Source organism: Salvelinus sp. IW2-2015, unplaced genomic scaffold (genome assembly GCF_002910315.2).
Source record: "Salvelinus sp. IW2-2015 unplaced genomic scaffold, ASM291031v2 Un_scaffold1133, whole genome shotgun sequence".
Lineage (NCBI taxonomy): Eukaryota > Metazoa > Chordata > Actinopteri > Salmoniformes > Salmonidae > Salvelinus > Salvelinus sp. IW2-2015.
In genome coordinates, this window is record NW_019942746.1 from 265,834 (window position 1) to 287,487 (window position 21,654).

General features: G+C 41.9%; 1 protein-coding gene across 2 annotated transcripts in view; it reads left to right on the top strand.

The window, feature by feature from the left end:
* The window catches only part of LOC112069852 (lysyl oxidase homolog 2B-like), a 50,039-nt gene that overhangs the window by 21,062 nt on the left and 7,323 nt on the right, over positions 1-21,654 (top strand). For both annotated transcript variants that reach the window (XM_024137230.2, XM_070438741.1), the window contains 5 exons: positions 4,161-4,372; positions 7,153-7,369; positions 11,709-11,892; positions 13,802-13,953; positions 14,127-14,294. In XM_024137230.2, coding sequence (XP_023992998.1) covers positions 4,161-4,372; positions 7,153-7,369; positions 11,709-11,892; positions 13,802-13,953; positions 14,127-14,294 — 933 coding nt within the window. The remainder of the gene's footprint in view (positions 1-4,160; positions 4,373-7,152; positions 7,370-11,708; positions 11,893-13,801; positions 13,954-14,126; positions 14,295-21,654) is intronic.

Consider the following 21,654-nt stretch of genomic DNA (forward strand, 5'->3'; position numbering starts at 1 on the left):
GTTTCGCCTGCCATATCAGTTTTGTTATACTCACAGACATAATTTTAACAGTTTTAGAAACGTTAGAGTGTTTTCTATCAAAATMTACCATTATATGCATATCCTAGCTTCTGGGTCTGTGTAACAGGCAGTTTACTTTGGGCACGCTTTTCATCCGGACGTGAAAATATTGCCCCCTACCCAAGAGTGGCTTTTTTTCTGGCCACTCTCACGTAAAGCCCAGCTCTGTGGAGTGTACGGCTTAAAGTGGTCCTATGGATGGATACTCCAATCTCCGCTGTGGAGTTTTGCAGCTCCTTCAGGGTTATCTTTGGTCTCTTTGTTGCCTCTCTGATTAATGCCCTCCTTGCCTGGTCCGTGAGTTTTGGTGGGCGGCCCTCTCTTGGCAGGTTTGTTGTGGTGCCATATTCTTTCCATTTTTTAATAATGGATTTAATGGTGCTCTGTGGGATGTTCAAAGTTTCTGATATGTTTTTATAACTCAACCCTGATCTGTACTTCTCCACAACTTTGTCCCTGACCTGTTTGGAGAGTTCCTTGGTCTTCATGGTGCCTCTTGCTTGGTGGTGCCCCTTGCTTGGTGGTGTTTGCAGACTCTGGGGCCTTTCAGAACAGGTGTACATATACTGAGATTATATACTCTCACCATTACAATAACAGGGGAGGTTAGCATTTTGATGGGGGTGGGGAATGGTATTTGTGCATCTATAACTTTCTTGCTCATCATTATTCACGATTCATTCAGGATTATCCATAATCATGGTAGCATGCAGATTTATGTAGAAGTGTTTAGAAACATTCTATTTTTATTTACAATAAAAGTGACTCCAAAATGACAATACATTATTTACCATACATTTTTATTGGAGACAAAATAATGTGAAACACAACCAAAACAAACAGCAAATGCATCCAACAAATGTGTAGAGTCATAAGCTTGATGTAGTCATTGCATGCTATGAATGTGGGACCAAATACTTAACTGTTTACTACTTTAATACACATATAAGTGAATTTGTCCCAATACTTTTGCTCCCCTAAAATGGAGAGGGGGGGACTATGTACAAAAAGTGCTATAATTTCAAAAGGTTCACACAGTATGGATGAATTAAAGCTGACACTCTGCATTTTAACTTGATTTCAAATCCACACTTTTGGAGTAGAGAGCCAAAAGAAGAACAAATGCTTAACTGTCCCAATAATTACAGAGTGAACTGTAATTCATATCATATGCCTAAAAGTACTCTAGAGCTCTTTTTATTTGCAAACAATTTAGATGGATCGCCCCGTCCTGCGCCTAGGGGTCCCCCCACCCGGTTGCCTGACCCTGCTGAGACGCCAGTTACCATCAGATCCTGCTCAGATGAGGCATGACAAATAATTACCTTAATAATTACCTTCGTGTACATTATATTATCCAAGAATATAATCAATGGTTCAATAATTGAAATAACCATTATTCCCAGATCCCAGATCCCAGACTGTAGCTTACCCATCAACTCAAGATGGAACTTTGTATCCATTCACTGGTTGTTATAACATACTGTAAAACTCCCCAGAGCTCTGTAGACTGCTCTTCCCTGACTGGCTAACCCTGCTGGGACACCTGTCACTATTTGATCATGGTAAGGCATGATGAGCATACTGTTGTGTAGCAACTGTGCACCATGACAGTGAAGTCTGTAGAGATGTTTATACCGTGTCAGTGTGTAAAGTAGGGAATTATCTATGGAAACTGACCAATAATGTTACATTGTATATTGAAAAAAAATCACATTGTGCTGTCAAAAAACTTCAGAATATCAGTCTTCAATCGTTTGGCCGCTGGTTTCATCGTTTGATTCAGGTCTAGACTAGTGTAATTGTTGCAAAAAGAATAGCTAAAGTTAGTGAGCTAGCTGACTAGCTCGCTAACGTTAGCCAACTTCTGGCTAGCGCTAATGGTTTGTCAACTGGCGAAAACTAGCCAAGTTAATTTATTTCTGTTGAAACAGGACAAAACACAGTCTACAAAACATTTCCATACACCTGTTGTATTCGGCGCATGTGACAAATAAAATGTGATTTGTTAGATTCTGCTACCTGAGAGAAATCTAGAGGCTAGAGCTGAACTGGCTGTGGTAGCTACTAGCTAGCTAGCTAGTTCATTCACTTCAGACAGAACTTCAGTTGAGAGGGGATGAAACATGTARGTAATGCATTAGCTAACATTTCATATCAGTTACACTACAAACTCAACATTGTGAATAAATACTTTTCTTCCCCTGTTAAGTTATTAAACAGCAGTTACCTTGTCAGCTACATCAATTAAATAAAGAGTAGCCAGTTTCTGCTCTGCTTGCTTTTACAACTCTGAGAAAAAGCACAACACACACAGACAACAGCCGCCTCTGCTCGCATGCTCTGTGGTGTCCGCATGGTCCTAAGACCAGGTGGTGATACCGCCAAACAGCCTACCTAACCTCTCTGAGGCGTCCGAATGATCCTAAAGCACACAATGCCGCTTTTTGTATCACAGTGCATTGATAAAACTGGGGGAGCCAAAAATGCAATTTCAGAATGTGGGGGGAATCATGTCCCTCCCGTCCCCAGGGAAACTTGTGCCCCTGGTTTTGGAGGAGGTGATAAGTAAAATGCATGTGTGTTGATTGCAAAGACCCTGCTTTGCAGCCAGGTCTACATTTTGGGGATCTTGCTCTGAATGGTATTTTTCCACCATTAAGAATAAGATGAACACATTGTTGCTGAAAGACCCTGTTATGATGTAAGAAACACGCAACTGTAACACACCCAGTTTCATTTGGTCTTTATTGTGCAGACTTTTTATCAAAGTACACTACAGTATTCTACTAGAGAGTATTCTACAGACAAGGTCACTATCACCACAGTTCTCTAAATGATCATGTCCCAGGGTTTGAACCCCCCCAGATAGCTCAACACGCTGGATCTCATCCTTCCACTCGATGGTTAATGCGGTCATCTGCGGGAAGAAATTGTTAAGGAAGAGCAGACTGAACATTTACAGTTTCTCTGTGGTTCRCTTTTATCCTTAGGACTGATGTATGATGCCATTTCAGGAAAACCTTCCTTTTCATTATTGAACGTTTGGAGGTCTAACTGTCTCTGTCCCAAATGGCAYGCTAATCCCTATATAATGCACAATTTTTGGTTCAGAGCCCTATGGTCTATAGGGTGCAATTTGAGACAAAGCCATTGACTTCAGGTCTGACAGGACAGGACAGGGGCTGGGTTTGATATATGTCTCAGCCAGCCCATCAGCCAACCCATCTGCTGAGACAAGCAAATATCCATCCGTCAGTTCTCATCTTGCCTCCTCTCTTCTCCCATGGCCTGCACTGTCACGTAGCACAGGAATGTGGGCTGGGTCTTTAGGAGAGAGTCTGTTTGTTCAAACCCCATCAGGCTTCACAGAGGAAGGTCTCCACATTACTTTTTGACAAAGACAGACATGTAGACAGATGGATAGACTCATTGCCTTTGAAATGATATGGTATTGATCAGGTAATGCTTTCAGGAGATGAGATAACAGCCCAGGCAAGTCAGTATGTCAATTCCACCACAGACGGTTCAGCAAGTTCAACAATATTCTTGTGATATTACAGTAAATTAAGTATCTTTGGTGGAGAGCCGCCATTGAATTTTCACGACTAGGATCAAAAAGTAAATCTTGCATAATGCTCCGAAAGTGTTTAATAGGCCAACTTTTGATCCTAAACTGGATCTTCGTCACCTACCAGCATCTGTCCAGTGACACCCTTTAAAACATGACTAGAAAGTGTTGTATGAGTTGCCATGGCCACTCCTTTGATATCCTTGTTCAAAAGCCAAGCAGTTGCAGCACAGCTGGGTCTGGCCTGTGATTCACTAGGTGATAGGATTGTAAAAATGTTTGGGTAAGCTGGAGAGGCTTTACAAGGGAATGCAGTCTTGTGGGGTTCGTGCCGGAGGGTGAGTGCCTTACATTCATTATATGGCTATATAACAAGGGCAAACTGTCAAATGCAGACACATTTGGAGCGATTATTTCCAGAGAAATAACTAAGAGAGCAGTGAGGAAGAGAGGACCATAGAGGACTGCAGAGGAAGAGACGACTTGGCCTATTCATGTGAAATGAATCATACCACATTTTTATTCACAGAGTTTAAACATTCAAGTGGAGGATGTGCGTATCCGGGCCATTCTGTCGTCGTACCGCAAGCGCATCCCTGTGACAGAGGGCTACGTGGAGGTGAAGGACGGGGGGAAATGGAAGCAGATCTGTGATGCGGAGTGGACAAAGCACAACAGCAGAGTTATCTGTGGCATGTTCGGTTTCCCCGGAGAAAGGAAGTACAATGCCAGAGTCTACAAGTGAGTGAGGGATGGGACTTTGTTTAACTGAATCCTCTTGGTCCTCATTGGGAATTAAGGCCACAATGAGCTCCTGCCATTCTTCGATGAAAGGGATGAGAGTGTAGAAAGGAATACTATATGTGTCTCTATGGATGGGCAGTGGCAGCAGCAGGTTCCATTTTACTGCAGTGTTATGGAGCAGGACTACTGTAAACATAAGTAAGTAAGCCATGTCCAAGCCAGAATGGCACATAGGGCAGGAGTCTATCTCCTGTTTCTGTAGCGTGAGGCAGCTGGATGTACAAGTACACCCCCTGGACAGGACACTACTGTACATCAGAGGAGGCTGGTAGGAGTAACTATAGGAGGATGGGCTCATTSTAATGGCTGGAATGGAACAAATGGAATCGTATTAAACACATCAAACATATGGAAACCACATGCTTGACTTCCATTTAATCCATTCCAGCCAATACAATGATCCCTTCCTCCTATAGCTCCTCCCACCAGCCTCCTCTGCTGTACATATTCGTATTATGTCAACTTGTTTGGTTTGGTCAGGCACAGCCCTTTATTCATCTTCAGATGTATTAAGCTTGGGGAGGCCATGTACCATGGACAGTTACTCTCCCAGGCCCAGGGCAACAAGCCGTTGACAGACCCATACCTTATCTCAGTCAAGATTCATTCTTGGTACACATTACACGGAAACCTTGACTCTTAAACTCTGGAGAGGGATGTCAACTCAGAGTTCTCCCATTGTGAAAATTGTGAACCCATGTGATTACTTTTTAACCCCACTATGCTACTGAAAGTTCAGGCTGTTATTCAACAGACTGACAACTCACCAGAACTTTGAGCTTCTTACCCTACGGTGGTGGAAAAATCTTTTAGATCTTTGCTGTTTGACTTATATATTACATACAGAACATATTTGCCCTAATACAGAGCAATAATGCTGAATTATACAGAAACTTTCTGTATTCTGCTTCACATCAAACACTCTCATAGAACTTAAGTAACCCCTCCCCCCTTCGTATGTATATATCCAGGATCAGTGCATTCCTTAAAGTAGTTGTAACGGGGTACTGACTGGGCTGGGGAAGGATCTAACTCTTATTTACACGTGGAAACCTGCAGAGTAATAGCCAGCAGTTAATTAATCACTTCAAACCTGAGACCTCATCTCTAGCTCTGAAGCCATCCTTGAATTGACTGTCTCATTCAGGGTAGAGAGTGAGAGAAGTTTCCTCTGCTTAGGTAACCACAGTACAGCAGCACCCTACTTTCCATCTACGTGACTGCCGGCATGCAACCGCTTGAAACTTATGAAACGTGCAGAATGTGTTTTTATAGTCTGCTGTTTGGTCCAGGCGGCGGCAGACAGCCAAGGTCTACAGTTCTTTCATAATCCAAACTTGGTCTCTGTTCAAATGCCTCTGTATGCCCGCTTAGCATATTCCAAATTATTTGGAGAGCATAGGATTTAGTAGACTTTTCAATGGTTTATGTGTGTGCTGTGGTATGTATAATTTCAAAGTAAATGGGAGCACATTTTTCAAAGTAAATGGGAGCACGCGCAAACTTTCAAGCTGATGAAAAGTAACAATAGATCACGGTTCCAATTGCTAATGTGACTTATGTAATATGTTTTGAGTTTACAGCTCCTACCGCCAGTCCATGTTCAGTTTTTACTTGGTTGAACCTTCACAGCTGCTGCTTGAACACATTTGAACGGATCAAGATGCTTTTTTCCCTGAGTTCTATTTATCCATCCTTCACTCACAACTTCTGTATGTCCCGCCGCAGACTCAGAGGCTTAGAACACAGGCTTTGGATGGGTTCCGGACAGTGATCAGCAATGTTCTTTTATCCAGGTTCCAAATGGAAAACAAATGCTGTGTGTGTGTCTCCTCCCGTCCTCTTTAATCTGCTTWCATGTACACCTCTAAGACATGTGATGAAGAGACAGGACAAGGACAGGCTGTGCCGCCCTAAACGTTCATTAAACACTTTGGTTGGCTCACCATTGAAAAGTAAAGGAATTAATTAACATCCCTGCATGCCTGGAAGACCTCAATTACCTCACCTGTTGTTCACATCACAGACTAAACAGGCACACCTGTAGCCTAATACTGAACCCTTTGTTATCGGACTAGCGCTGTTATTTTTATTTTTTATTTTATTTAACCTTTATTTAACCATGTAGGCCAGTTGAGAACAAGTTCTCATTTACAACTGCGACCTGGCCAAGATAAAGCAAAGCAGTGCGACACAAACAACAACACAGAGTTACACATGGAATAAACAAACATACAGTCAATTACACAATAGAAAAGTCTATATACAGTGTGTGCAAATGAGGTAAGATTAGGGAGGTAAGGCAATAAATAGGCCATAGTGGCGAAATAATTACAATATAGCAATTAAACACTGGAGTGATAGATGTGCAGAAGATGAGTGTGCAAGTAGAGATAATGGGGTGCAAAGGAGCAAAATAAATAAAATAAATAACAGTATGGAGATGAGGTAGTTGGATGGGCTATTTACAGATGGGCTATGTACAGGTGCAGTGATTTGTGAGCTGCTCTGACAGCTGGTGCTTAAAGTTAGAGAGAGAGATATGAGTCTTTAGCAGTATTTAGCAACTAGCTGACTACATACAGTTAATGCTGTAGTGTAGTATGTACAGTAGGTGTTAGGGAAAACGGAATAGCAGCCTTGTGTAAATATTAAATGAAATGTCTGTCTAAAATGTGTTATTATTTGACTACTTTATGTTTTCCCTGTGTTCTCAGGATGTTTGCTCGCAGGAGAAAGCCCAATTATTGGGACTACTCTGTCAACTGCACTGGAAATGAGGCGCACCTGTCAAGCTGCAAGCTGGGCCATGCTGTGGCAGCGAAGGCCAACAGCACATGTGGAGGGGGCACGCCTGTGGTTGTCAGCTGTGTGCCAGGAAGAGCCTTCTCCCCAACCCCCATGACTGGCTTCAGGAAGGCCTTCAGGCAGGAGGTAGGCACCATGCACTCACTAAACCAATGCATTCTGTCCATAGAAATATAATCAATTGAGCAGATATAGCCAGACCTATTGGCTTCAATGGGGATGCATGTTCTAGTGATTCTATTTCTATGATTCTGTCACCCTCTTTGGAATTGGACTGATTTATGTTGTGCCACTGCCTGGTTATGGCAAATAAAACATAGGTAGGGAAAATACAGTACCAGTCAAAAGTTTGGACACACCTACTCATTCAAGGGTTTTTCTTTTCTTTTTACTATTTTCTACATTGTAGAATAATAGTGAAGACATCAAAACTATGAAATATAACATATGGAATCATGTAGTAACCAAAAAACCAAATAGTAGCCACCCTTTGCCTTGATGACAGCTTTGCACACTCTTGGCATTCTCTCAACCAGCTTCATGAGGTAATCACCTGGAATGCATTTCAATTAACAGGTGTGCCTTGTTAAAAGTTAATTTGTGGAATTTCTTAACTTCTTAATGCATTTGAGCCAATCACTTGTGTTGTGACAAGGTATGGGTGGTATACAGAAGATAGTCCTATTTGGTAAAAGACCAAGTCCATATTATGGCAAGAACGGCTCAAATAAGCAAAGAGAAACGACAGTCCATAATTACTTTAAGACATGAAGGTCAGTCAATCCGGAAAAGTTCAAGTTCAAGTTTCTTCAAGTGCAGTCGCAAAAACCATCAAGCGCTATGATGAAACTGGCTCTCATGAGGACCGCCACAGGAAAGGAAGACCCAGAGTTCCCTGTGCTGCAGAGGATAAATTCATTAGAGTTATCAGCCTCAGAAATTGCAGCCCAAATAAATGCTTCATAGAGTTCAAGTAACAGACACATCTCAACATCAGCTGTTCAGAGGAGACTGAGTGAATCAGGCCTTCATGGTCAAATTGCAGCGAAGAAACCACTACTAAAGGACACCAATAAGAAGAAGAGACTTGCTTGGGCAAAGAAACATGAGCAATGGACATTAAACCGGTGGAAATCTGTCCTTTGGTCTGATGAGTCCAAATTTGAGATTTTTGGTACCACCCGCCATGGCTTTGTGAGACTCAGAGTAGGTTAACGGATGATCTCCACATCTGTGGTTCCCACCGTGAAGCATGGAGGAGGAGGTGTGGGGGTGTTTTTCTGGTGACACTGTTAGTGATTTATTTAGAATTCAAGGCACACTTACAGTGGGGAGAACAAGTATTTGATACACTGCCGATTTTGCAGGTTTTCCTACTTACAAAGCATGTAGAGGTCTGTAATTTTTTTAATCATAAGTACACTTCAACCGTGAGAGAATAAAATGCAAATGAATTACTTAAAAATCATACAATGTGATTTTCTGGATTTTTGTTTTAGATTCCGTCTCACAGTTGAAGTSTACCTATGATAGAAATTACAGACCTCTACATGCTTTGTAAGTAGGAAAACCTGCAAAATTGGCAGTGTATCAAATACTTGTTCTCCCCACTGTAATTGATGAAGATCTGCATCAGATGACCTGGCCTCCACAATCACCTGGCCTCAACCCAATTGAGATGGTTTGACATGAGTTGGACCACAGAATGAAGAACAAGCAGCCAACAAGTGCTCAGCATATGTGGGAACTCCTTCAAACCTGTTGGAAAAGCATTCCAGGTGAAGCTGGTTGAGAGAATGCCAAGAGTGTGCAAAGCTGTCATCAAGGCAAAGGGTGGCAACTTTGAAGAATCAAAATATAAAATATATTTTGATTTGTTTACCACTTTTTTGGTTACTAATGTTACATGATTCCATATGTGTTATTTTGATGTCTTTACTATTTTTCTACAATGTAGAAAATAGTAAAAATAAAGAAAACCCCTTTAATGGGTACGTGTGTCCAAACTGTTGACTGGTACTGTAGCTGTGGGGGTTTAACTACATACTGTCAAACTGATTGGGCTATTTTATCTCTGATCTGATGAATCCTGTGGGAGATTGATAGACAATGGGGTTTTCTGAGATGCGTTAGTGTTTCTCTGACACTCGATGCTGTGTGAAGCCTATCTGCAGATGTTTTGAATGTTTGCTGTCAAGTGATTCATCATGGACTCAGGATCTGTGGGTAGTAGATAATTCATGCTCGTCCATGAAAACATCTTGTGGGAATCCACGCTAACAGATATTTCCTCTGGCGGTGATCTAATCCTTTACTTCACCCTCTCTCTCTCTCCTTTTTCTTACTATTTCATCACGCCTCTACTCTTCATTTCACCTCTCTCTTCTAATTTCACCCTCTCTCTTCTATTTCACCCTCTCTCTTCTATTTCCACCCTCTCTCTCTCTCTTCTATTTCACCCTCTCTCTCTCTCTTCTATTTCACCTCTCTCTTCTCTTCTTTTCACCCTCTCGTCTCTCTCTCTCTCTCTCTCTCTCTCTCTCTCTCTCTCTCTCTCTCTCTCTCTCTCTCTCTCTCTCTCTCTCTCTCTCTCTCTCTCTCTCTCTCTCTCTCTCTCTCTCTCTCCTCTCTCTCTCTCTCTCTCTCTCTCTCTCTCTCTCTTCTCTCTCTCTCTCTTCTCTCTTTTACCCACTTTCTCCAACCACCATTTTACCTCTCTCTCTGTCTCTTTCCTCTATTTCCACCCTTTCTCCACCTCTATTTTGCACAGCAAGGGTGTAGTGTAGGGCCTGCCTGCTCCCTGCTTTCTTCAACAGTGAAGAGAGCAGGACTTAGGATCGTTGCCTTCTGGCACACGCTCGCAAAGAAAAGACCTATCTCAAGAGTACTGGGTCGAATAAAAACAGAAATGATTAAAATTGGGCAATTGGAGACAAGTTCATGGATCACGTAACCAGAGGAATCTTTTGCTAGGTAAGGCCAGCAGATATCGTCTCCGGATAGCGTCGTTCTTTGACGGTGAGGAGGACTGAGTGTTTTGGGTTACGTATTTAATGTAAGCTGGCCAGTTGAGACTTGTGAGCGTCTGTTTTCTCAAAGGACTAGACAGCTGCTAAATGTTTACTATGTCACTCTGTGCTCGGTTGTGCACCGGCCTCCCACTCCTCTTTCTATTCTGGTTAGAGCCAGTTTGCGCTGTTCTGTGAAGGGAGTAGAACACAGCGTTGTATGAGATCTTCAGTTTCTTGGCAATTTCTCGCATGGAATAGCTTTCATTTCTCAGAACAAGAATAGACTGATGATTTTCAGAAGAAAGGTCTTTGTGTCTGGCCGTTTTGAGCCTGTAATCGAACCCACAAATGCTGATGCTCCAGATACTCAATTGCTTCTTTAATCAGATCAACAGTTTTCAGCTGTGCTAACATAATTGCAAAAGGGTTTTCTAATGACCAATTAGCCTTTTAAAATTATAAACTTGGATTAGCTAACACAACGTCCCGTTGAAACACAGGAGGAATGGTTGCTGATAATGGTCCTCTGTACGCCTATGTAGATATTCCATAAAAAAACAGACGTTTCCAGCTACAATAGTCATTTACGACATTAACAATGTCTACATTGTATTTCTGATCAATTTTATGTTATTTTAATGGACAAAAACAAGGACATTTCTAAGTAACCCCAAACCTTTGAACGGTAGTGTATATTTCAGAATGACATTCCTGTCCTTGCTTGGGTTCAGATTGTGTCAATCCCCTTTTCTAAAACCTTTTTCAACTGCCACAGTTTCACCTAAGAAATATTTAGTCGTAAAACAAATACTTACCCAAATACTTACTGCTTTTGGATATGTACACATTTTATGATGGTTTTGGTATTTTTTAAATTTAATTTTAGATACCTATTTAGAATATTCTTGCACTGGGAATAAATATATGTTATAGTTTTCTTTTTTGGAATAGGAACACAAACCACAAAGCAGAGCCAATCCTAAACTGCATGAAAACACCTGTGCATTGCTGTTAGTAATTACAAATCCGCATAAATAAGATACAGTTATGCTACTCATGTATCCCCTTGTTAAATTAAACACTTCCAATTTGCCAAAACCATTAATGGGAGTAACATTTACCTGCTGTGTAAATGTGAAGCCACCCAGTCTGTAGCCTCACAGTCTTCACTCCACCCTTGTAGCTTCTCTGAACGTCTTGGAAAGAGCCAACTCAAAACAGAGTTTTGTAACTCTTTATGGATGGCCCCCTCTAGTTATATATTAGTTATATATTTCTCCGGCTCAAGAGTCATTAAGTAAGTAAGTAAGGCATAATTACCTGACCCTCTATTGTCTTGAAAACCCACCTATTGTCTTTCATGTTTCATTATGAGTTAATGCAACATAATAGCTTGCTTTGAGTGTTCGAATAACTCAGCCTTACTATGAGTGATCTCTGTCTTGTTCCTGCAGCAACCGTTGGTGCGTCTGCGAGGTGGCGCCATCGTAGGGGAAGGTCGTGTGGAGGTGCTGAAGAATGGCGAGTGGGGAACCATCTGTGATGATAACTGGAGCCTGCTGTCAGCCACAGTGGTGTGTCGAGAACTGGGCTTCGGGAGTGCCAAGGAGGCCCTGTCTGGTGGTCGGCTTGGACAGGGTAGGGATTAGAACTCAGTCCTACTTATAACAACAGTGCCATTCACAATACTACATCTGGACAAGTACATGATGGGCAGGCCAACATATTGGTCAGTCTTGCAGTTGACTTGGCTGAAGATGAAGTTGACTATTTGAATATTTCATCTGTGTAGAAGGCCTTGGATAGATTAACAAGATACACATTTCTTATTACAGAAGTAATCAAAATCGGACTGACTGAGGTCAAGGAGGTTTTTCTGGTCTCTTCTTTTCGAGCAGTAGTATGAGAAATATTGGGTTTGATTCACAGTTATCAATCAACAGTCAATCAAGAAACATGGGCATAACTGCACAAAGCTTGAGTACCAATAGGATAACCACTTGAATTCCTGAAATATAAAGAAAAATGAACATGAACAGCTCAGTTGTGTAGTGTTGAGCTACATCTGCGCACCAAATCTTACAAAGGGAACATGTCCAAAAGTCTGTAATACTATCCCTTCTTTGCGGACTCTTTAAGCCCCACAGTAATTCACCTTGACTTGAACAATAGGAACTCCCCTGGAGGACCGGAACTGGCTGGGATATTGAAATGTAATATATTCATAAAGCTTCACAGAGTAGGAGTGTTGATTTAGGATCAGTTTGGCTTTTGAGATCATAATGACTACGATAACATGGAAAAGGGGGACCTGTTCCTAGATCAGCATTCCTACTCTGACGCTTTCTGAATAAAGGCCCAGAGTCACAGTGAGACGAACAATGCAAGCCCATACTTGCTATATTCCAGTACTGTAATTGGAAGGCTGTATTGGAGAGAAATACTATATTTACAGAGTACATAATGTATCAACTCCCTTATCAGTTTGGAAGGCCTCGCCTTCCCCTCGAGGGACATGGGCCATGCCCGAAAGAGGACCTGCACTTTATTGACCAGTTTCCCTAATTATGGGGTGCATTCCTGTAAGTCCTGGTTTGTGGGTGTGACTGTAAAATGTCCTCTAACTCACAGTGTTACCTACGGGGATATTGGTTTCCATGGTGTTTCTTCTTTTACTGTATGAGCCAAATGGAGGGCTTAACCAATAACTGAGGCACAGAGGCATGTACCCCCCCCCCCCCCTCATATATGTATCACTGACTCTCTTCTAGTCAAAACTATGTAGTCAGCAGATCTGCATGTAGGTTACAGTCACTGTGTGTTTAAATAATTTACCTGTTTTGAGTGAGATTGAAGTGTCTGATGTGCTGAAGTAGATGGTATATTTTCTTGTTACTGTGTTTCTCATAATATACCCCTATAACAGGGTTGAAAAGAATTGCACACTGCTGTTTTCCAAATAGGTACAGCTATTAATCGTTTCATCTTCAAACTAGTCCACCCAGGCGTGAGACTGGAAAGGAGTAGTAAATTCCAGGATAATGGCACATTATGGAACATGGAAACAGCAGACAGAGGCTGTCTCAAATGGCACCCTATTCCCCCACGTAATGCACTACTTTTGACCAGAGCACTATGTTGCGTCTGGTCAAAAGTAGTGCACTGTATAGGGTGCCTTTTTGGGACGCAGATAGCAAGAATTCTGGACTGGTTGTTCCTTTTGGAAAAATCATAATTTCCAACATGATTTACTGTCAAGGAGGAAAGAACACTGTCCCCGTAACTAAGGCTTCCAGGAAAATAAGTCACAGATAGAAGTTCTATCATGGAACACAAATAAAAACATAATGTAACGAGGTTGTGAACTGACACACTGAATCTCTGACTTAGGTTTTCTATGGTTCCATTTATTCCCTGTTAACATGCTCCATTATGAATTAGGCAGATGAATGTAATTAGACAGAATGTGCTAAATGTGTTGTAAATGCAACCTAACCCTACTCGGCCCAGCTCTTACCAGTATTCTTCCTCTGTTCCTGTTTCCCAGGTATGGGCCCAGTCCATATGAATGAGGTGAAGTGCTCTGGGTTTGAGAAGTCCGTCACAGAGTGTTTCTTCAACAAGGAGTCTTTGGGCTGTAGCCATGAGGAAGATGCAGCCGTCACGTGTAACGTCCCAGCCATGGGCTTCCAGGAGAGGGTGAGTGCTCAACTTGATAAACCATAAATCATCAACAATAAACATTATTCTTCTTTTTTTTGTCTCAAAGTCATTGGTTGATGAATAATGATGTAGAATCTTATAGTATTCCTATTGCTCCATGTGTGATAGTAGCTAAAGATCTCTCCCGTGTTGTGTCTCTATCTGTGCAGCTGCGTCTGAGTGGGGGGCGTAACCCATACGAGGGGCGCGTGGAGGCGTTGGTGGAGGGGAACGGCTCCTTGGTGTGGGGCACGGTGTGCAGTGATGGCTGGGGAACCATGGAGGCTATGGTGGTATGCAGACAGCTAGGCCTGGGCTTCGCCAGTAATGCCTTCCAGGTGAGAAACATTTATTTCTTTATTTAACCGTTATTTATACAGGTAAGTCAATTAAGAACAAATTCCTGCTTTGATGACTTGTCCAAACATGCAGCAGGTCTCTCAGACAGTTACAGGACAGTTACACATTCATATTTAATTAATGGATGGAATAGGAGGCCTCTCTTACGTGTATGATCTACAGACATACAGGTTGTAGCAGGCAAAACAATGACTGCTGTTTACAGTGCGTAAAAGTTTGGGCCCTAAGGGAAAAAAGGTTAATGTGTTTCTATCCTATTCCAGACTATGACATAACAGAGGTGGAAGTGGTAATTCAGGGGTGAAGTATCTTGGAGTGTTACAGGCAGAGGGTAGATAAGATTACTGTTCTTAGAAGGGCTAGTTCCAGAACTGTGTGTCAAAATAAGATCACTCAACTACCCACCAGACACAGAATCAAATAAAAATCTGCTTTGATTAAGTGCAAAATGCTCCCGTGTTGTTCGTTATAGTCTCGTATAATTAGAGGAATCATTGATACTTTAATGATGTTCCTTGGCTCCTTGATGTTTTATTGACACCACCAACCTCACAAACTGTACCGACTGCTCTGAGCAGAGTCACATCAGACTGGGAAGATATTGAAGTGTGGGTCTTCACTCTGTGAAAGGTGTGTTTTTAGTAGTTTGGTTGGAATTAGATTTTGGAATTTAAAAAATTCTGTGTACTGACAATTATAATCGCCAAGGAGGTAATATTTATGGCTGTTGTGAGTCTAAACTTTTCCATGATCTTTTTTACGTCATTGCCATTCCAAATTAGGGCCTCCAGTCAGTGCTGTAAATCTAAATGTGTTAGTGTGTGTCTGTGTGTGTCTGTAGTTGCCTGGGGTGAAATATACAGTAACTCTCACTGATGTAGGACTGGGAACTCTTTATGTGAACTGTTTCTGTAAACTGTTTCCACCTGCAAAGCAGTAAGGAGACCTTCCAGTCAGACAGAAGAGTATTTGTTGGAGCAAATGGATTTTACAAGACTGCTTGATAACAGTAATAGTTGGTTTGGAAAATATCTGTAAACCTTGGAGTAGTAGAAATTAAATCGCTTTCAAACCAGAGATTTATGAGTGGAAATTGCAATGTTGGGATAATGTGTTATTGTAGGCTGTCTAGTTTACCTCGAAGCAGAGGAATGACTACTGAATAACAACATAATAAAACAGCTTAATATGAATACATTTAAAGCTTATCTATTTCATAGAGTGTAGGTTGTTTTAATATTTGTGATGGCTACACTACAAGGACATCTATGGGCAGGGGTGTCATGCACCCAAAATATCTGAGGGTGCACAAAGTACGTGAGGATGGCTGGGGGGGGGGGGGGGGGGGGGGGGGGGGGGGGGCTAGGCCCCCCATAGGGAAGATGGACAATTTATAATTTTTCAGCTTTAGTTGGCACTTTAGAGCTATAACCATTATGCTTGATTCCAAATATATATATTTCTGCATATCTAAGCATACATCTTGAGCTGGCTGTATCTTCCTGACTGGTGATTCTTTTTTTTATTAAAGAAACTAAATATGATTCTATGCCTCTGGGGAAAAGATTGAAAGGAATGTGAGTCTTATTCAGTACATTTAATTATTGCTTGCTTTTCTAAAGTCTACCAACCATGCCAGCAGGCATGCCAGCTAAGATAATTAGACAAGCTAGCTACTCTAACTTGATGATAGTCTGAAATGGCTTCTTGGTAGCTAGTTATGAGGTAGTAGTGACACAGCTGATAGTGACTCTACTACCTTATTGGGAACCTAACTGGGCTAGCTAAAGCCAAATTCATAATTGCTAGGTTGCTAGTAGTATTACAGAGAAACAACATCAACGAAATACAGGCTCAAAATGGCCAGAAACAAAGAACTTTCTTCTGAAACTCATCAGTCTATTATTGTACTGAGAAATGAAGGCTATTCCATGCGAGAAATTGCCAAGAAACTGAAGATCTCGTACAACGCTAACCAGAAATAGAAAGATTGGGAGGCCCCGGTGCACAACTGCACAAGAGGACAAGTACATTAGAGTGTCTAGTTTGAGAAACAGACACCTCACAAGTCCTCAACTGGCAGCTTCATTAAATAGTACCTGCAAAACACCAATCTCAACATCAACAGTGAAGAGGTGACTCCGGGATGCTGACCTTCTATATATACAGTACTAGTCAAAAGTTTGGACACACCTACTCATCCCAGAGTTTTTCTTTATTTTTTACTATTTTATACATTGTAGAATAATAGTGAAGACTACAAAACTATGAAATAACACATATGGAATCATGTAGGAACCAAAAAAGTGTTAAACTAATCAAAATATATATTATATTTGAGATTCTTCAAAGTAGCCACCATTTGCCTTGATGGCAGCTTTGCACACTCTTGGTATTCTCTCAACCAGCTTAATGAATTAGTCACCTGGAATGCATTTCAATTAACAGGTGCGCCTTGTTAAAAGTTAATTTGTGGGATTAACTTCTTAATGTGTTTGAGCCAATCAGTTGTGTTGTGACAAAGTATACATAAGATAGCCCTATTTGGTAAAAGACCAAGTCCATATTATGGCAAGAACAGCTCAAATATGTGAAGAGAAACGACATGTCCATCATTACCTGAAGACATGAAGGTCAGTCAATGCTGAACATTTCAAGAACTTTGAAAGTTTCTTCAAGTACAGTCGCAAAAACCATCAAGTGCTATGATGAAACTGGCTCTCATGAGGACCGCCACAGGAAAGGAAGMCCCAGAGTTACCTCTGCTGCAGAGGATAAGTTCATTAGAGTTAACTGCACCTCAGATTTCAAGCCAAATAAATGCTTCAAGTAACAGACACATTTCAACATCAACTGTTCAGAGGAGACTGTGTGAATCAGGGCTTCGTGGTATAATTGCTGCAAAGAAACCACTACTAAAGGTGACTAATAATAAGAAGAGACTTTCTTGGGCCAAGAAACATGAGCAATGGACAATAGACCGGTGGAAATCTGTCCTTTGGCCTGATAAGTCCAGATCTGCGATTTTTGGTTTCAACCGCTATGTCTTTGTGAGACGCAGAGTAGGTGAACAGATGATATCTGCATGTATGGTTCCAACCGTGAAGCGTGGAGGAGGAGTTGTGATGGTGTGGGTGTGCTTTGCTGGTGACACTGTCTGTGATTTATTTAGAATTCAAGGCACACTTAACCAGCATGGCTACCACAGCATTTTGTAGCGTTATGCCATCCAATCTAGTTTGCGTTTAGTGGGACTATCATTTGTTTTTCAATATTTTTTTTAAACTTTTACCCCTTTTCTCCCCAATTTCGTGGTATCCAATTGGTAGTTACATTCCTGTCTCATCGTGGCAACTCCCGTACGGACTCGGGAGAGGCGAAGGTCGAGAGCCATGCGTCCTCCGAAACACGACCCAACCAAGCCGCACTGCTTCTTGACACAATGCCTGCTTAACCCGGAAGCCAATCACACCAATGTGTCGGAGGAAACACCGTACACCTGGCGACTTTGTCAGAGTGCATGCGCCTGGCCCGCCACAGGAGTTTCTAGAGCGTGATGGGACAAGGACATCCCTGCCGGCCAAACCCTCCCCTAACCCGAACAACGCTGGGCCAAATGTGCGCCGCCCCATGGGTCTCCCAGGCACGGCCGGCTGCGACAGAACCTGGACTCGAATCAGGATCTCTAGTGGCACAGCTAGCAGTACCTTAGACCACTGTGCCACTCGGGATGCCCCATAATTTGTTTTTCAAAAGGACAATGACTCAAAGCACACCTCCAGGCTGTGTAAGAGCTATTTGACCATGAAGGAGAGTGATGGAGTGCTACCTCCCCAATCACCCGACCTCAACCCAAATGAGCTGGTTTGGTATGAGTTGGACCGCAGAGTGAAGGAAAAGCAGCCAACAAGTGCTCAGCATATGTGGGAACTCCTTCAAGACTGTTGGAAAAGCATTCCAGGTGAAGCTGGTTGAGAGAATGCCAAGAGTGTGCAAAGCTGTCATCAAGGCTGTTACGGCTGTCCTCGCTGACAGAAGGTGTGGACCAAAACGCAGAGTGGTTAGTGTTCATTCTTTTAATGAAAGTCAACAAAACACTTCAAAATACAAAAAACAACCAACGTGACAAAACCGAAACCGTCCTGTGTGGCAACAAAACCTCCACAGGAACAAACACCCACAAAACACAAGTGAAACCCTGGCTGCCTAAGTATGATTCTCAATCAGGGACAACGATTGACAGCTGTCTCTGATTGAGAATCATACCAGGCCGAACACAAAATCCCAACATAGAAAATCAACCATAGACAACCCACCCAACTCACGCCCTGACCAACTAAAATAAATACAAAACAAAGGAAAACAGGTCAGGAACGTGACAAAGGCAAAGGGTGGCAACTTTGAAGAATCAAAATATAAAATATATTTTGGTTTGTTTAACACTTTTTTGGTTTCTACATGATTCCATATGTGTTATTTCATAGTGTTGATGTCTTCACTGTTATTCTATAATGTAGAAAATAGTAAAAATAAAGCAAAACCATTGAATGAGTAGGTGTGTCCAAACTTTTGACTAGTACTGTATATACTGAACAATGATATAAATGCAACATGCAGCAATTTCAAATATTTGACTGAGTTACAGTTCATATAAGGGAATCCGGTCAATTTAAATACATTCATTAGGACCTGATCTATTGATTTCACATGATTGGGAATACAGATATGCGTCTGTTGGTCAGAGATACCTTTAGAAATATTGGCCTCACAATGGGCCTCAGGATCTTGTCATAGTATCTCTGTGCATTCAAATTGTCATCAATATAAGGAAATTGTGTTCGTTGTCCGTAGCTTATGCCTGCCCATACCATAACCCCACCACCACCATGGGGCACTCTTCGCAAATAGCTCACCCACTCGACGCCATACACGTGGTCTGCGGTTGTGAAGCCGGTTGGACGTACTGCCAAATTCTCTGAAACAACATTGGAGGCGGCTTATGGTAGAGAAATGAACATGCAATTATCTGGCAACAGCTCTGGTGGACATTCCTGCAGTCAACATGCCAATTGCACACTCCCTCAAAACTTGAGACTGTCGCATTGTGTTGTGTGACAAAACTGCACATTTGTGCTGGGGCCTTTTATTGTCTCCAGSACAAGGTGCACCTGTGTAATTATCATGCTGTTTAATCAGCTTCTTGATATGCCCCACCTCTCAGGTGGATGGATTATCTTGGCAAAGGAGAAATGCTCACTAACCGGGATGTAAACTAATTTGTGCACACAATTTGAGAGAAATACGTCTGTTGTGCATATGAACATTTTCTGGGATCTTTCATTTCAGCTCATGAAACATGGGACCAACACATGTTGCGTGTATATTTTTTGTTTAGTGTATAAGGGATCATAGCTTTCACCAGGATTTACCTGGTCAGTCATGGAAGGATCAGGTGTCCTTCATTTTTAGTACACTCAGTATAATAATATATATATAATATAAACAGTATCAATTAAACAGGACATCTGTGCCCCCGATGGGCATGACGCCTCTGTCTGAGGGACAAAATAAAGTAATAGTGACACTACTAAATATAGCTAGAGAGATAATGAACAGGCTACCCCCTCTTGTGGTTAGTAGAAAAATAGTTTTGCTTATATTTGTTGCTATTCCCATTGAATCCATTGTGAATGTGAATCCTACCAGTACATTGTTCTAACCCCATTATACAGTGCATTCTGAAAATATTCATACCCCTTCCCTTTTTCCACATTTTGTTACGTTACAGCCTTATTCTAAAATGGATTCAATAGTTTTTCCCCCCTCATCAATCTACACACAATATCCCATAATGACGAAGCAAAAACAGCTTTTTAGAAATGTCTGCAAATGTATATAAAAAATTTGAATTAATTAAATATCACATTTACATAAATATTCAGACTCCTTATTGAAGCACCTTTGGCAGCGATTACAGCTGCGAGACGTCTTGGGTATGGCGCTACAAGCTTGGCACACCTGTATTTGGAGTTTCTCCCATTCTTCTCTGCAGATCCTCTCAAGCTCTGTCAGGTTGGATCGGGAGCGTCGCTGCACAGCTTTTTTCAGGTCTCTCCAGAGATGTTCGATCTGGTTCTAGTCCGGGCTCTGGCTGGGCCACTTAAGGACATTCAGAGACTTGTCCCGAAGCCACTCCTGCTTTGTCTTCGCTGTGTGCTTAGGGTTGTTGTCCTGTTGGAAGGTAAAACTTCGCCCCAGTCTGAGGTCCTGAGCACTCTGGAGCAGGTTTTCATCAAGGATCTCTCTGTACTTTGCTCCGTTCATCTTCCCCAGACCCTGCCGCTGAAAAACATCCTCACAGCATGATGTTCACCGTAGGGATGGTGCTTCACCGTAAAGATGGTGCCAGGTTTCTTCCAGACGTGACACTTGGCATTCAGTCCAAAGAGTTCAATCTTGATTTCTGCAGACCAGAGAATCTTGGTCTGAGAGTCCTTTAGGTGCCTTTTGACAAACTCCAAGCGGGCTGTCATGTGCCTTTTACTGAGGAGTGGCTTCTGTCTGGCCACTCTACCATAAAGGCCTGATTGGTGGAGTGCTGCAGGGATAGCTGTCCTTCTGGAAGGTTCTCCCATCTCCACAGAGGAACCCTGGAGCTCTGTCAGGGTGACTATCGGGTTGTTGGTCACCTCCCTGACCAAGGACATTCTCCTCCAATTTTTCAGTTTGGACGGTCGGTCAGTTCTAGGAAGATTCTTGGTGGTTCCAAACTTCTTCCATTTAAGAATGATGGATGCCACTGTGTTCTTGGGGACCTTCAATGCTGCAGAAATGTTTTGGTACCCTTCCCCTTTTTCTCTACACGATCCTGTCTACGGAGAATTCCTTCGACCTCATGTCTTGGTTTTTGCTTTGACATGCACTGTCAACTTTGTGACCTTATATAGACAGGTGTGTGCCTTTCCAAATCATGGCCAATCAATTGGATTTACCACAGGTGGACTCCAATCAAGTTGTAGAAACATCTCAAGGATGATCAATGGAAACAGGATGCACCTGAGCTCAATTTTGAGTCTCACAGCAAAGGGTCTGAATACTTATGTAAATAAGGTATTTCTGTTTTTTATACATTTACAAAAATGTCCAAAAACCTGTTTTTCGCTTTCATTAAGTGGTATTGTGTGTAGATTGATAAGAAAAAACATTTAATTTAATACATTTTAGAGTTAGGCTGTAATGTAACAACATTTGGAAAAAGTCAAGGGGTCTGAATACTTTCTGAAGGCACTGTATAATGATAAAATGTAATAATACAATTGCATAACAAACACATAACCT